Source organism: Branchiostoma lanceolatum, chromosome 15, assembly GCF_035083965.1.
Source record: "Branchiostoma lanceolatum isolate klBraLanc5 chromosome 15, klBraLanc5.hap2, whole genome shotgun sequence".
Taxonomy (NCBI): Eukaryota; Metazoa; Chordata; class Leptocardii; order Amphioxiformes; family Branchiostomatidae; genus Branchiostoma; species Branchiostoma lanceolatum.
This window is the reverse complement of record NC_089736.1, coordinates 9410186-9427254: the sequence shown is the minus strand read 5'-3', so window position 1 is coordinate 9427254 and position 17069 is coordinate 9410186. Positions and strand designations below refer to the sequence as shown.

General features: G+C 41.9%; 3 protein-coding genes across 3 annotated transcripts; all 3 read left to right on the top strand.

Annotated features, from left to right (window-relative positions):
* Positions 1-7699: 7699 nt before the first annotated feature.
* LOC136420646 (dnaJ homolog subfamily C member 27-like) lies at positions 7700-11123 on the top strand. Its single transcript, XM_066407700.1, has 7 exons — positions 7700-7745; positions 7954-8045; positions 8247-8312; positions 8548-8620; positions 9179-9375; positions 9836-9906; positions 10570-11123. The coding sequence occupies exons 2-7, from the start codon at positions 7977-7979 to the stop codon at positions 10718-10720; spliced, it is 627 nt and encodes a 208-aa protein (XP_066263797.1). The 5' UTR covers positions 7700-7745; positions 7954-7976; the 3' UTR covers positions 10721-11123.
* A 1235-nt stretch (positions 11124-12358) lies between these two features.
* LOC136420648 (uncharacterized) lies at positions 12359-14737 on the top strand. The gene is made up of 4 exons (XM_066407702.1): positions 12359-12528; positions 12868-12969; positions 13904-14029; positions 14155-14737. Exons 1-4 carry the CDS (start codon positions 12373-12375, stop codon positions 14299-14301), a joined length of 531 nt encoding a protein of 176 aa, XP_066263799.1. The 5' UTR covers positions 12359-12372; the 3' UTR covers positions 14302-14737.
* A 978-nt stretch (positions 14738-15715) lies between these two features.
* On the top strand, positions 15716-17057 carry LOC136420650 (cytochrome c-like). The gene is made up of 2 exons (XM_066407706.1): positions 15716-16009; positions 16675-17057. Exons 1-2 carry the CDS (start codon positions 15841-15843, stop codon positions 16818-16820), a joined length of 315 nt encoding a protein of 104 aa, XP_066263803.1. The 5' UTR covers positions 15716-15840; the 3' UTR covers positions 16821-17057.
* Positions 17058-17069: the final 12 nt, after the last annotated feature.

The window sequence follows — 17069 nt, the reverse complement described above, 5'->3', positions numbered from 1 at the left end:
ATAAACAACTGAATTTGTGTGTGCAAAGGACAGGACAAGTGAATTTAGTGAGTTAGTAATACATATATTTTCATATATACAAGGACGTGTAGGGGTGGCTCAATGCAGCAGGGTCTTCCCCAGTTCGGTTTTGAACTGGGAGAGGGACCCCGCCTCCGCCACACCAGGCTCAAGTTCGTTCCACTCTTTGATGGTCCGAGGGAAGAACGAGAGCCTATAGTAGTTGTTCCTGCACGCGATGGCCTGCAATGTTTGGGAGTGATTGGTGCGGCGGGTCGTGTGTGGAACGTAAACAGTACCATGGATGATCTTATACAGGGTGACTTAGCGGGCAATCTTTCGGCGCAGTTCTAGCGTTTGCCAGCCCAAGTTACGCAGCATAGCAGTGACTGAACTGGTGCGTCTGTAATCATTACTCACGTATCGGGTCCCCCGAAAGTGCGAAATGGAACAAAATGGAGAGAAATGGAACGAAATGGAACGAAATGGAACGAAATGGAACGAAATGGAACGAAATGGAACGAAATGGAACGAAATGGAACGAAATGGAACGAAATGGAACGAAATGGAAGAACGAAAACAACATATGTAACATTATGAAATGAAATACCAGTAGATAGCGAATTATAAGGAGTAGACCGGAACAGGAAGCATTTTAAATACAGAAGTGAGTGGTAAATACATAATACAACGTGTTTTATTTCTTGAATTTATGTGATACGATTAAATACAACGTTTTTGTCGCGTTTGTGTGACTAGATTCTTTCCTGAAAATGGATGCGCCGCGTGCAAAGAAATCCGCCGCTCTTCCTTGTGTACCAACGATCTGCAATTGAACTGCTGCAAATAGCAAGCAAAACAAGCAAATGGAAATGAGTATCGAAGTTAGGACCAGATTATACAGAAGTTGGTGTAACATTGCATCTCCAAGGGGGCATGAAGCAAGCGTAATCTTATTATTTATACAGCTAGCGTGTCGGCGCGTTGTGTGAACCGTGAAATACATGCCCTGCTCGTTCACACCCTCCCTTTGTTTTGTCGCGAACAAGAAAGCAGAAATGTCTCCAGAAGGCTCCACGTCCGTGTTTGAATGGAGTGTGAAATGTGTGAAATTGGTGACGCAGCGCAGAGCTTCATTTGCATGTCATTAACGGAGGGATCCATTCTCCGACAGGGGTCTGACTTTGAACCGAACAATTGGTTGTATAAAAATCGTTGTTGCGGAGATAGGCATATGCTACTACATATTAGTTATGGACTAAAACCGTATGTAAATAACTGGAAAGTCGGAGTTTGATTCAACCTGTCGGTAGCACAGCCCACAGTTCCGTCGCGCTGGCAACAATGGCGGTTTATTTGTATGCGGGGCCCCATTTGGGGGAGAATAGCTCCGAACACTCTGTATGAATAATAAAATAACGCTTGCCTCATGCCCTCCTGGTGAATTATGAGATGCAATGTTAACCACCAACGGTATAATCTAGTCCTAACTTCGATACTCAGTTCCGTTTGCTTGTTTTCCCTGCTATTTGCAGCAGTTCAATTGCAGATCGTTGGTAAACGAGGAAGAGCGGCGGGTCTCTTTGCACGCGGCGCCTCCATTTTCAGGAAAGAATCTAGCCACACAAGCGTGACAAAAACGTTGTATTTAATCTTATCACATAGATTCGAGAAATAAAACACGTTGTATTATGTATTTACCACTCACTTCTGTATTTAAAATGCTTCCTGTTCCAGTCTACTCCTTATAATAATAATAGTCTTTATTGCATATTCCTGCCCAGAAGGGCTAAATGCACAGAAAAGGCCTGTAAGAAATATAATGCAAAACACAAGTTGATAAAATGCTACACTAAGGCTGCACCAAGTAATTTTTATGGATGACGTCCTTTGGAGACCCTAAATCTAATGCGAGAGCGCGAAAAAAAAACAAGAAGGGTCGAAAAAAACAAGATGCCTAGATTTGAAATATAATAGTCGACGACACATGTTAGGACACAAATTGAATGAGAGAACACAGTGTAACAACTAACAATTCTTTTATTCATCATGAAAACAGCAATAATTTCAATAAATCAGTTGAAGTTGAACAGCAGTTGTTGTCCTGTCCTGTTTCTTTCCATATCCCACAATCCTGGCAGCAGTGCATTTTTTCTACTGCTGACAGGATGATCAGCAAAGCAGATTTTTCCACTGCTGACAGGATCGTCCTGAGTTTCACGTTAATCTTACGATTTGCGGCACTGTCATAGTTACAGGAAGCGGAATTTCTTTTGATTTTTCCTGGGAACAGACCAAATCAATGCGCGCGCGGACGTCATCCATATGAATTACTTGGTGCAGCCTAACATAAAAAAACCTCAAAAACATGCAAACTATGGGCTATTGCAAAGCTAAATGATGATCACCTATTAGTTTCTTCTCTCTTTCTGAAACATTTGGAGATATGACTACATACTTTGTCCATTATATGTTCGTTCTTACATGACATTAGGTATATAAAAGTGTCCTGCTTTGACATTTTTGTACATTTCTAATTCGCTATCTACTGGTATTTCATTTGAATGTTATATATGTTGCTTTCGTTCTTCCATTTCGTTCCATTTCGTTCCATTTCGTTCCATTTCGTTCCATTTCGTTCCATTTCGTTCCATTTCGTTCCATTTCGTTCCATTTCGTTCCATTTCGTTCCATTTCGTTCCATTTCGCACTTTCGGGGGACCGCACGTATCGGGCTGCTCTTCGCTGAACCATCTCAACACTCCTCACCTGTTCCCTGGTGTGGGGATCCCAAACACAACAGCCATACTCAAGGACAGGTCTTACAAGAGCCATGCATGTAGGCTCTCTCCTTGGCCGCTGCGCTGGAGATTCTCAGGCAGCGTCTCAACATCCCTAGGGTTCTGTTTGCCTTTAAAGTTGTTGCTTCGACGTGTTTGCCCCAGGTCAAGTTTGAGGAAATGTGAAGGCCAAGATATTTGGTACAACTTACCTTTGCCAGAGGATGATCATGGAGGGTATAGGGGAATATTATTGGATTTCTGGAAGCCGAATTCCAAGACAATAATATCCGTTTTCTGACATATTTTTTGGCAGTTGATGTATTTTCTCATTTTGCAGCTGCTTCGTACGATTTACAATGATGTTCAATTACAGAAACTATACATGGATAAAACATGGTATTTTCACGTAAAAACGGGAAAAATTCTTACCTCAGCTTTGACGGGACGTCCCATTCTTTCATTTTCCAGTATGCATCGGTTGGGAGTTATTTTGTTGGACTTTCGCTGTATTTTCTACGTTTCTACGCCTCATATTTAGTAGTGCACTATTTTCTTTGGGTTACCGTCCCGCTAGAGATAGAAGACAAAAATGCACAAAGGGTGCAAAAGATCAACCAAATAATCCCGACCGTTTCATCTGTTTGTGTGTTAACGTGGATCACGTGAATACGGATCAGCACCAAGGACAGGCCTATTTGTAACAAGGTTTTTGCTGGGGGGGGAGTCTCAAAACTCTAAATCCTTTCACAAGAGTAAACAGACCTGTCCTTGGTGCTGATCTCCATTCACATGCGACAACAGACAGCGCAGTATGTTAAGTACCTATAGGAGAGAAAGAAAACACACTATATACTAAACACATATCTACAGTTTACATGTCTCTTCTCTTTAGTTCTTTCGTCGTGCAAAAAATCTGTCAGTAACACAACTTTTGCCGAACGTAGACACAAAAAAACAATCATTTCATAACAATGCAAGGACTATAATGGTGAACGAAAAGTTGTTCTGGAACGACATTATTGTAACTAAGCTGTAGAACAGCAACGAAATATAACATTGACAACAAAGCCTAGCACACCGTGTTACGTGTCTGTGCGATATTCGCGATGTTTAAAACCATTTTCTCCTGATAAAAATGGGAGACAGTCGGCCGAGTTTCTTCGACAGGGGCGCTGCCGCCTTCCTGTCGTGTTTTCAGACCCTGACGTTGTTGAGACCCGGCGGTAGAAACAGAGAGGGCGGGGCAAAAGTCAGTGTGGGGATCCACACCGTCAGTGTAGCAGAAAAGGCCAAATATCGCCTGGTGATTCGGTACGACAAGAAGAAACGCCGTACCGCCTGGAGGAAAGTGGCTACCCGGGACTGGGACTTTACTGCTGAGTTTGCGGAATGTGTGCCGGATGATAAGAAGAAGGTTAGGGTGGAGCTACAGAAGAAGAAGAAGTGCAAAGTGAGAACAGTCGGGGTCACTACTGTGGACCCTACACAGGCACTACAGGCAGACGGGTCGGTACGGGCTTGGTACATCTTCGACCCGCCCAAGGACGGAAGACAAGACAGGAACGTGTCTTTAGTAGAGGCGACTGTAGCTGTGAACGGTCGGACGGTGGAAAGGAAAACCACTGAGAAGAAAGGTAGGAGGATTCTACTGTACTCTCTGTCCTGAACGTATGTTGTCGTTTTTTTGTTTGTTGACGCCAGGCCATGTAGGCTGCCATGAACTTTATCCTGTGTTATATAGTATTCGTCACAGGGCAGGTATAGTTATTCACAAATAGACGGAAGAAATTTCACAAACCAACATGACATTATCATCTGTAGAATTTCGTGTGTTTTAGTCCATTCTTTATTCATAGACTATTGGTCTTGCCTATCGGCCTCATTGAAATAGATGACTGCATACTTATCTATGTGGTTGACTGAACTTTGGCAAACGTCTTATTTGCGTGACTTGACAGTGTAGCTAGTGTTTTAACGCAACTCTGAAACATGCGCTATAAAATACGGTAACAATTTCTATATGTAGGCACCACAACAAAGCCTTCTGTGGGGAACGGAAAACCTGAGACCTCAACTGAGTTGAACAAGCATGACGTCACAGAGAAGACCACCTGTCAGGCAGTTGGTGCGAAGAAGCTGGACAAGACCAGCCAGGACAAACCTCCGCCGACTGCCAGCGGGGACAACATGGGAGGGAAACCTGCGTCTTCATCGCCAAGTGCAACATCCAGCTCGCCAAGTTCAACAACAAACAGCGGACAGGGGGCCGTCAGACCGAGCCGGGTCAGCAGGCTGTTCGGGTTCATCACCAAGAAGAACGGTGAGACGACAACGTCCGCTCATGAAGGAGGTACGAGATGTCTGCTGTGCTTTTTGTACTCTATACGAAATGTCTGTCCGTTGACACCCTGCCATTTCCGTACAATCTTTTTGAATCAGTAGTGGTGAAGGTTTCAATGGCATAGAAAGACAAGTTCGACGAGTTCGATATTCGAAGTTCTGCGTTCGATTCGAAGGAGAGAAACGCTTTTCGAAAACCGTAAGGACATTCTTGGTTTCCAGTGTTTCTTTATATTTCTCAAATGAATGTGTGCTTTCTGCCCTTTTTAGTGAGTACAACATTGGGAACGATTAGTGACTAAAGACTCCAGTTAACAGTGGGTATTGGTTAATAGGTTCTAGTAGTATTCACCTTGAAGCCATGGACGCTACAAATGTTCCATGTTTCCATCTAAGGTACCAACAAGCCTTCTAATGAGACAAAGGAAGAGAGAGTTGCACCTGAAGACGGACCAGTGAGCTTCTCTGAAAACAAGAAGCCTAAACGCTCCCTGAATACCGCCTCTCAGACAATTGAGGGACAGAAACCGGACAATAGTGGCCAGTACAAGCCTGCAGCAGCGCCCTCTAACGGAGACAAAACACACTGCAAATCTGCGTCTTCATCTGCAAATGACTCGACGTCAACCTCACCAAGTTGTACTTCAACAGCAGCCGAGGCCCTCGGAAAGGGAGGTGTGAGACCGAGCCGGACCCGCCAGTTGTTCGGCTTCATCGGGAATAAGAGCGGTGGGACGACTAAGTCTACACAAAAAGAAGGTAGGAAGTGTCCACTGTTGCTGTACGTACTTTCTGTACTTCATGTCTTCACGTGTCCAACGTCTGTTGACACCAAATCTTAAATCTGTTCTGATTACATAAGCTGTTAATCGTAAGGACTCTCTAGTTTTGGCAGTGAAAGTATTCCAACTGTGCCATTGTTTTGTCGATATCAAGTCTTTTTATGGCTTTACAAAATCAGTGATTACAGATTTCAGAGAAATTAGTTAATATGTCCCTGTCCCATTTACCAATTCTAGTGCCTGTAGTGAGGCTAAAGCATGTGTTATTTTTCTATCTAGGTAACGCACAGGCTTCTGATGTTACAAAGGAAGAAGCACTTGCCATTGAAGTCCGACTGGAGAGTTCCTCCGCGAAAAAGGAGCCTAAACTCACCCTGAAGTCCACCTCCCAGACAGTTGAGGGAGAGAGCCCGGGCAGGAGTGGCCAGGACAAGTCTCCAGCGTCCTCTAGCGGATCTCAAGAACCTGCGTCTTCATCGACAAACAGTTCTGCATCATCACCAACTTCAACAGCAACAGACAAGTCCCTCACTAACGGAGGGGGTGATGGTGAAAGTAAGAGTGAGCGCCCCTCCCGATTCCGCCAGTTGGTCGGCTTTATCAAAAAGAAGGACAACGCCGAGGGAGGAGGAAAGGCTGTTCCAACCGCTAAGCAGCCTTCCCCACAATTCACTGACCCAGTGTGCATGGATATGATGTCCACCATCCACAAACTATGGGCCGAGCTGTTGCCAAAGAGAGCATATTCTAAAGAGCTTCTAGACTACGCCAGCTCCCTCAGGTCGAGGCTGGAGTCTGCCGCCCCACACACACGTGACAACACGATTCTCAACAACCTGGCGGCTAAGGTGCCGGACTACACTCACTACGAGCTGCCTGAGATGCACGGCTTGAGTCTACACGAACTGAACCAGATCCACAAGACTGTTGTCTTCTTACTGGAGGATGAGGAGAAGCGCGCGACGTACATCAGGCGGTGGGTGATAGACGATATTTGTCGGGTGGCATTGGAGGAGGCGCCGCAGGTTCTGGAGACAACGGCCCCGTGTTGAAGCGCCGACTAGCGATCGATCGTGCACTTTCCGAGCGAATCGTCTTTGCCATTTATTTCCGGATTCCTTTAATGATCTTTGGTTGAAACTTTCATCGCTGTTCAGACATAACGTTACAAAAAGGTCTAATGATTTGAGGGTAAAGCAGTCATCCTCTAGATCTGTTGCTTTCCTGTTTTTATTGCTATGAACACCTCGTAACGAGGATCGATGAATGGCGATGATGATGACGACTGTGCACTTGAGAAACAAACCGCAGTTTCTTTCGGTGACAGACATGCCGCATTGTTCACAGATTTGCACGATTTTGCCTGGTAACATATGTTCTAGCTTTACCCATCCAGCTTTAGTTTGTTTCGGCAGTTGTTCTGGCGCTGAAGTACAGAGCTTGTTTTTATGATTTTCTCTTCAAAATGAGATGAAAACAAACAAAAAAATTGTTCCCCCTTACGTAGCTGTGATGTAGTAATCACTTGTGTTCTCTTCTACATCATGATAAATCAATATATCAGGTAGGTAAATGATAACTGGAATATATTTGCAGTATACATACAAATTATCAGTAAGAGCATAAATAGATACATTCTTCTGGAAAACCCATTGTAAGCTCTTTCCCGGTGATTGTTACGGCTGTTTTATTGTGACAAAACCTCTTTCTTCTGACGCACCTGTTCGGGACGTTGACCTCTGACCAACCACCTGTGGAATTCCTACCCACAATGCACTCGGCGGGACGTTACCATGGCAACCTGACGCGAGAATGCGGAAGTAACATCTTGTTGTAACAGGTCGCCTGCAAATACGTGTGTTTTGACTGTTTTCCAGCGATCGCAAACCATACATTCCACTGGCTTTGGTGCTATGCTTCTAGGACTTTCTATAAAGCCCGCAAACCGTAGCCCTGACACGCTGATACTTCTAACGTCGCAATGAGTAACGGTATATTCTAAATTTTACCAATAACTTTCTATTGTTTTGTGTCAATAACAAAGCAAGGAGGTTGATAACATACACTAGATATGGATCGAAAACCGGGACACTTGCCGAGGTCTCCAAAAGACGTGCTTGATGATCTTATCTGGGTGAAGGTAGGGATTTAGTTTTCAAACATTTGTATTACTTTATACTGCAAAATCAATTCCAAAACAGTCTTAACAAATCGTATCACTAAAGCTAAATGTCAATTATAAGACGATGCAATTTCCTTTCGTATTGTCTAAGCTATAGTACTTTCATGTATCGTGAACAGTTGAACAAAAGTTTTAACATGCTGTTTGTGATGTTAACAGGTTGTGGGCCTGGGTAATGCAGGAGTGGGGAAGACATCACTTATCAAACACTTCTGTGAGAGTCAGGTGAGTTATGTTATCACTAATAAGGCTCAACTTCCTCTTAACTTACCACATGGGAAAAGGACCAGCACTTGGCCTTAGCACATCTGATTTAAATGAAAAGTGTATTCAACATGCAGTTGTGCTAAATATTGCTTGAATGGTGGTCTCATACAGTTAAAAAACTAATGAGACAACTGAAATCATATATGACTTATGAAACTATATGCAGTAGTATGAAATATGCTCTGTTTTCCAGTTTTCTCCAGTGTACCAGCCGACTATTGGAGTAGACTATGGCTTCAAGATAGAGAAGATTCTAGGAGAGGACTGTGAGTAGTTAAGGCTAGGTTAAAAGGTGACCAGGTGTGCTTGGCTGAAAATATGAGCCGTGGCACAGCTGCATTGCACAATCAGCTGTCAAAAAAGTATCATGCTTCACCTCAAGAAAGGATGACTGCTTTACATTACTTTCCTTACATCTCAGCATGTGTTGACAGTATAGAGTGATCCAAAACTCTTTGCTGTTTTGATCTTTTAACCTTTAGCCTAAAGGATCAAAATAGCAAAGCTTTAGCACTCTAAAGTAGCTGTTTAGCACCCTATTCCCAATTGGTTACAGAGTCAGGCAGCAGGGAGAGGGTTAAATTTTTATCTAAATCTTCATACTGTCTTCCCTTTTAAGACTAAGTGATGATTGTGAAGCAAACTCACCTTTGTAAAGCATAGAACTAGTATGAGTGATAGAAATATGGATTGTCCGTACATGTCTGTCTACAGTCATACATAGTACATGTAACTTATGGGGTCCTAGTAGTCACCCTTGTGGCACACAGTCTCTCTCAGACTGTTGGTAGATGTCCTGATAGATACGACCTTGTGTTTGACAGTGCGGATCCACCTGTGGGATCTGTCGGGTAACTCGGACTACCTGGAGGTGCGTAACGAGCTGTACGGGAACACGCAGGCGTGCTTCCTGGTGTACGACATTACCAGTCAGTCGTCCTTTGATACGCTGGACACGTGGCTGCGAGAACTCGGAAAGTACGGAGGGCTCAACTCAGAAGTTGTTGTTGTGGCCAACAAGGTATGTGACACAGTTTCATCATTTCTAATAATATAGGGCTTTATTCAAACAAAATAGTACCGGTGCAATGGCCTAGTGGATAGAGTGTTCGCGTTGCATACGGTAGGTCGTGAGTTCGAACCCCGGCCGCGTCATACCAAAGACTCTAAAAATGGTACATACTGCTTTCTCTGCTTTATATAGCACTCAGCATTTGGGAAAGAGTATGGTAGTTAAACACACACCACTACCAGTGGACTAACCCCCTGCTGTAGTGACAAAGTTGTGTGGCCCAGGGCTACCGAAACGGAGATGGTGCGGGGAGGACTTTAACTTTAACTAACTTAATTCAAAATCCAGTGGTCACATCCTGATTATTTCATCTAACTATTTCAAACAGGATACAACTAATGCTTACCCATCTTTTCCTAACCCGAAATTAGAAAGCATATTTAACTGATGTTTCATTTTTAACCCCCAGACTGACTTGAAGGCAAAGCGTGTGATTTCCATGGCCGATGGAAGAAAGTGGGCAAGTGCACACAAACTCAAGTGAGTACTGACTTAAGATAATGATTCTCCAAACCAACACACTCCTTAGAAGCATTAGACTAAAAGGTTTACCAATCTTATAGCTGTAGATTTCTTTGTGTACAAATGAGATTACCATTGTCCAAACAGAAGTCATTTCTTCATTCTCTCTCTACTAGTAAAGTGTATTGAGAATAAATAAAAGAAAAACTGTTCTTGATTCTAAAAGCATAGTCTGAGTCTTGTAATTTACCCAACATGCATACAACTGGAAAGTGTTGCAGTCCTTTGGTTCATTGTTTATTGCACTTGTCAAAGAGAAATTTCTCTGTATAACCCAGGAGGTTTAAACCTCCTTGGTATAATGAACGTATACATACTGTACATGTCAACTGTCGTTCCTGACATGACCTGAGGAGGATGTAGCTAAACTAAGCCTATAGCCACTGAAGAAGCCACATCAGCGAAATCGATTTGTGCAAATGGCTGAATAAAGGTTCCAAACATGAACTATGCGGCTCCAGATGTCTTACTGAAGGATGATTGCGGTGCGAAAGATGTCGGTTAGCTTGAGTGCCTCCTTCCCCAATTCCTAAGCTAAGCCAAGTACTCTCACTTAAATTGTTTTTATGTACATGTACATGCATACATGTATTTCACACAATATCTCACCGTCCATGGCAGGTACTACGAGACGTCAGCTGTGACAGGTGACGGGGTACAGCAGATGTTCCAGGACCTGCTCATGGCAGTGAGGGAGCGCGAGGCTCAGAAGGACAAGAGACCCAAGAGTCGACAGTCAGCCGCAGACAAACAAACACCCGTCAAGAGTTAGCACAATTTGAAGGAAATGTCAGAGCCAGTATTGTCAAGAAAGTTTAAAGAAAATAGTGTAGTCTTGGTATTGTATAGACTATCAGTTGAGTTTGTCCACAGCAGAATACAGCATTATGTATATGGACAAAAGAGTTCTTTGGGCAAGGTACAAATATAGTTAAAGATTCTACTTTTTAGGCTGATCCAAGGGACTTACTGAATCTCAGTGAGGAACTATGTAGTTCAGGCTTCTAGGTGTATCAAAATGAGAAACACTGGACAGTAAGATTACTAGGAACGTATGATATATCATATAGTATCGTATTCATTCAAAGCGACCATTGGTGAGCTACAGAATTTGGTGAGCAAAAATGGGCTTCTTTCCGGGTATTTATTCTATTGTAGTCTATGAGCATTGATGCTATATGATCCTATATGTGTAAAATATTTCAGACTTACACTTTCTTTCAACACAATGAAAATTAGACAGAATTCAGAATGGCTCATTCAGTCCCTCTGGGCTGGTAAGACCAGTCATCCAATTAGTCAATAGTCAAAGGTCATGGTTGGTACCCTTGACAAGTCTATACACTTAAACTCTTCTATTTTATACATTAATCTGTGTTTTGTTATACAGTATCTATTCTACCCATATTGAAGGCTAGAACGTTTAATGTCAAATTGTCAAAATAATTAAACTGGACGTACATGTACTGTTTGTTTATTCTTTTTGATCATTTATACTACAATAACTACATTGTCCATCAAGCTTTCTATGTTGCTGCCCTCTACAGAAATATCAAAATAAATTCCAAAACACAGAAATTTTAAATGCTGCTATACACTAATCAGTTTTATTTACAAATGGTCCAAAGTAGCTGAATACCCTCTGTTGAGTAATTACCAAGATACAGTACATCATAATAGTGTTCTCATTAGCATATTGGGATTATTCAATCAATGCAAAACGATAGGACCTTTATGATAAAGAGATGGCAAAACTTGCAAAAGAAAACTTTTTTTAAACCATCATGATCAAATTATATCAAATGTGCCTCAATTTAAGTGTTGGTAACGACTTTAATACTATATTAAAAAGTCACCTTATTATGGAAAAAAACACCTACCATGACTTTGAATAAAAGATCACAAACGAAACACCGCTAAAATGACCAAATTAATTCATGTTACAAACATCGAGGTTTGAAACTGTTCTGAAGGCCGTTGACCCATGACCTATAAACCTTTCCCGTGTCAAAGGTCGCCGATTGCGCGCCAACTAGAAAACACTTCATAGCGGCCGGGAAACGCCGAGACATACGCTTCGTCTCCAAAAGTGGTCGACTGTAAGTTACGTTTTGGCTTAATGTTAGAATGACATGTTATATATTAGATGATAGATGTAAAACCGTTGAAAAGATGTCCATGTTTATCTATAGTCAGATTTATTATCCTGAAATGGTAGGGTTTAAAGAGGCTTTTAATAGCGTTAAGACTTATCCAATGAAGAATAGGGATTTGGAAGCACAAAATATGCTCAATGGCCTTCAATAAACTCGGTAAACTGACTTCAAAGTTTGTATATGGAATGTTTGAGTGAAAATTTGCAGCCTAAATTTAGCCTTCAAATTCCAGATTTTGAGGACATACACGTACAGTCAACCTTTAGCTATGCCGTCCAACATTGAGATCAAGGCACGGGTAGATGACGTCACCACATTACACAAACTGGCAGCTAAGCTTAGCCAATCACAGGGCACCCAGCTGGTGCAAGAAGACACCTTCTTTTGTGTCCCAAGGGGCAGACTCAAGTTAAGACATCTCAAGGTAATGTAATGTAACTTTTTTTTTCTTTTATGCCATGTTCTAGACCAGTGTACATTTATTCATGAATCTTTAGAGTGGTCCCTTCAGTTACCTTAGTAACTTATAATTTCCGAAGGAAGGATTGACTAAGATTTCACCATTGATATATCATTTTCATATGGGATCATATGTGAAATTTATGTGAAGCAGTCATGATTTTGGAATCAGAAATGAAAGTATCATATGATTTTCAGAAACCTTAAAGCCAAGACTGTGAAAAACAGTTTAATTTCTCTCAGTATGAAACACTCATATTTCATCCATATTTCAACAGTTATGACAAAAATTAAAATTTTTCAGGATTGTCCATCAGAGCTGATCTCCTATGACAGACCAGACCGGCAGGGACCTAAAGAGTCGGTGTTTAACATCGCGAAGGTTCAGAACCCAGAGGAGATCAAGGTTTGTGGCCGCTGCTATCCTGGCATCCATGATCAAGTCATTCTGGTATAGGTTTGCTCCTCTGATTGCTTCCCTGTCAAATAGTCTGGCAAAAGAAAGAAAGAAAGTGATCTCAAACCAGATTAGCTCAGATGAACTCAATGAACGGATGAAAGAATCTTCCACTGGTCATGACAGAGAAGACTGACGCTTTGAACAGTATTTACAGGTTCATTGTACCTTCCTATACAAGCACATTATGAACAGTGGACCACAATTTAATATCCTGACCTAAGGACTGCGAACCTTTCCAGGTGAGCATGTCGGATGAGCGACACAGAGAGGCTTTGAATTCAAGGCTTCTTGGTCCAGAGGCAGGGTCATCACCAGTCCCCATTTAAACATTTGGCCCTTACATCATTAATTATTGTAGGTATCGAGTATGTCTCAGAAGCTAGTCTCCAAGCAGGCCCAATTGATTGCAAAGACCTTATCCAACTGGAAGAAGGAGCTTGTATAGCAATCCTTGGGTTGCAAAACGTACTAGTACTTCTTCTACCAGTTTGATACGGTCTTCGCAACCTATAGATCTGCTTGGAGATTAAGTGTAACAGTGATTGAACTATTGGCTATTCAAACCTCATTACAATGCTGCTTCAAAGGACCATGCAACCCAGAGCAAATCAAATATCTGAATACCAATTTTTCTTCCATAGTCTATTAATGGATGACAGACTTTTCGGCCATGAAGCGATCAGACGAGCAGACTCGAGCTGTAATAAGACAGATTCCAGGCTTATGCTTTCAATGTCGTGCAACTGGCTTTATCTGTTGAATAATGAACATTACAAGAGACTCTTAACATTGCAAGAGAATCTTAAAGTTGAGTCTGTCCTATTCGCTGACTTCAAATGAGAATGAGACATATTCATACAATGTGGACATGTCGTTCCAGGCAACTCTTGCCCATGCACTGGGTATCCGAGGGATAGTGAGGAAGCAGCGGACCCTATATCTAGTTGGACAAACCCGAATACATGTGGACAATGTAGAGAAACTGGGACATTACATGGAGTTGGAGGTACAGCTACTAGATTTCTTGTGACATTTATAATGTTTTTTTAACAGCACAGATATGTGTGTTTTTATTCCTGCTTTGTGATTGGTTGATGGCATTTGAATTGAACCCTGTCCTTTCATTGGTAGGTGATGATGCAGCCTGACCAATCAGCGAAGGAGGGAGAACAGATAGCCAATGAGCTGATGGAGAAACTGGGCATCAAATCATGTGACCTAATCGACACTGCTTATATAGACATGCTGGAGCCAGCCAATAAGAAGACTTCTGATTAATGCAAAATTACAGATTAGACAAAATGTGAAAGCGAAAATACTAAATGAAGTGCAATTTGATTGAACAAAAATGTGGAAGCAGTAGGCTAAATCTTAATCTTCAGATGGCATCAAAGATTGTAGGTTAAACAATCAACATGGACATGTTACATATATCATATATGTTACATGTTAGGCAGATGTGCCATTGGCAGTACTGCACTGATGATGAACTGGTTATTAGATACATAAGATAACACACTTAGAAGTGCAAGATTATAGCCCTAAGACTAAATTGCAGTGTACTACAATATGTGCTAAAATCACCAGGGAAGAAGACTGCTAAATACTTATTGCAATATTTACATCTAAAAGATATTCAAACACAAGATTTGTTGCTCACAAAACATTCAGGAGCTGTACACAATATGGTAAAGTGACCTTCATGAAGAGAGAAGTACACTTTGGGCAAGATTCTAAGCTCTCTGCCATGTGACTCACCCATCCCTGGGGGGGGGGGGGGGCATTAGCCAAAGGAGTGTTGCATGGATTTGGCAAACTAAAAAATATGTTTCAATTCAAAGTCAAGGTGGTTTATATTATTAGTTTTCCATGATGAATGAGTTAGAATCCCTGTTGATGCCATTTCAAAGTTTAAATTCTGACATGTCGACATTATGCTACTACACCTGAATGTATAATATTTCCCTCAGGAAAAAAAATTTAAGCCATATTTCTTGCAATAAACTATTTCATAATTGCTAGCTTTTAAGCCTCGTGTGATCGCACTTACTTATATCATGTTATTAATAAATCCTTTACAGGGAGGGTTCAGTTTCAACATTACTCTCATATATCATCCACATGTACAAAGAAATGGAAAATAATCTGTACAGACATAATACAGGTCCTTCAGAGCCTTGTCATGAAAATCAAAAACAAACATTTAAAACACATGATTTTCCATGCTCGACGTTCGAGAAAGGAGCATTCCCCGTCTGGAATGCCACATAGCACGTCATTTTTAATAGCTCTGGTAGTAGTGTGTAATCGCTCAGCTGATAAAGAAACTGGTAGTCAGAGAGCGGAAGGATTGAATCAGACTAACAGGTTACGTGTAGTTGTACATGTAACATGCGCTCTAGAACACGCTTATTTGTTGCGCTTGTTTTCTATAAAACATGTTAAAGTGCCGAAAGCAAAAGACCGCCCATCCACAACATATCATCGATGTACTTGTGTAGCAAACACGTTAAGTTTGTATTTAACGTTACACGGGCCCCAACGAAAGAAAGCGCGCACTTGTTGGATCACAAACAACTAATGAATTGTGATATCACTTACTGTTTCACAAAGCACCAATGTCACAGATTATATCATGTTTACCAGCGTCATGATAAATGCGTCATAAAAGAAAACCGTTGTGACGTCATCCGCTGCTTCGAATGCTCGGAAAAGTACCGTTGCTAGGTAACCAGGGCACATTGTTCCATCGCGACCTTGAAACCGTACGGACTTTGTGAAAGTTGTCAGAGTTTGTTTGAGGAAAGATTTGTGAGGATGGGTGACGCCGAGAAAGGGAAGAAGACGTTTGTGCAGAAGTGTGCGCAGTGCCACACGGTGGAGGCGGGCGGCAAACACAAAGTAGGGCCCAACTTGTCAGGCGTGTTCGGACGGAAGACTGGCCAGGGAGTCGGGTTCGCCTACACCGACGCCAACAAGAACAAAGGTATATCAAAATGTCAACGATAGGGTGCCTGCTGCAGTATATAAACAGTATCTTGTTTGAATCACGCCCCCTAGCGGCTCTTCGAACTATGGCTCCTCTAGGAGAGAAGGGGACCGCTACGGCCCCGAATTTGTGTTACAGAAACAATAGCAAACATTAAAAAGTAATGAAGCTAACTTAGTGTTGAATGGGAAAAGGTCAAATCTACTGACAGGTCTGACATGCTTACTGTGCATGTGTGGAAACGTAGGTACGTTCGTTTCTTCTATGTGAATAGCGATCAGCACCAAGGACAGAACTAGTCGCATGTACATGCATGTTCTTTAATAGAAGTAAGAAAATTTGAACATGCTTATCGTGTACATGTTGATGGAAAGGTGCGTAGATTTTCGTATCTTATGCAATCATGTGGATGGCGATCAGCACCAAGGGCGGGTCCATTCGCATGCATATGGAGTTGTGCCTTTATTCAACCTTGCATTGTGTGACTGCGTGTGTATGCTTGTGTGTATATGGAACAGATCTATTTGCTCCTCCCCAGTTTCTCTGTGATAGTGAAAACTAGGGGCAGTTTTATTTCTGAAAAACAGATTAAGTATAATATCTACAGTACCGGTATATACAATGTTTCATAGGATTAAATTTGTTCATTTTGGTTTCTCCAGGTATAACATGGAATGAGGAGACCCTGGATATTTACCTGACCAACCCTAAGAAGTACATCCCAGGGACTAAGATGGTGTTTGCAGGCCTCAAGAAAGCCAAGGAACGCAAGGACCTCATCGCTTACATCAAACAAGCCTGCTCCTAACTGGCTCCACCCGTGCAGTTGCCAAGAAATGATGAAGTGGTGTGATGGCAGGACCATATGATATGCTTACCTTGAATTCCATCAGTTGCCCATTATTAATATCATCGCAGATAATATGCCTTAATTCACTTTTAAGATTTATTGTCTTGTAATATTTCTAATCTGTGAATCTGAGATGCTGAACTCACAGGATTGTATAATTCAATGACAAATAAAATACTGACGACATGGCAACAATGTCTGATATTT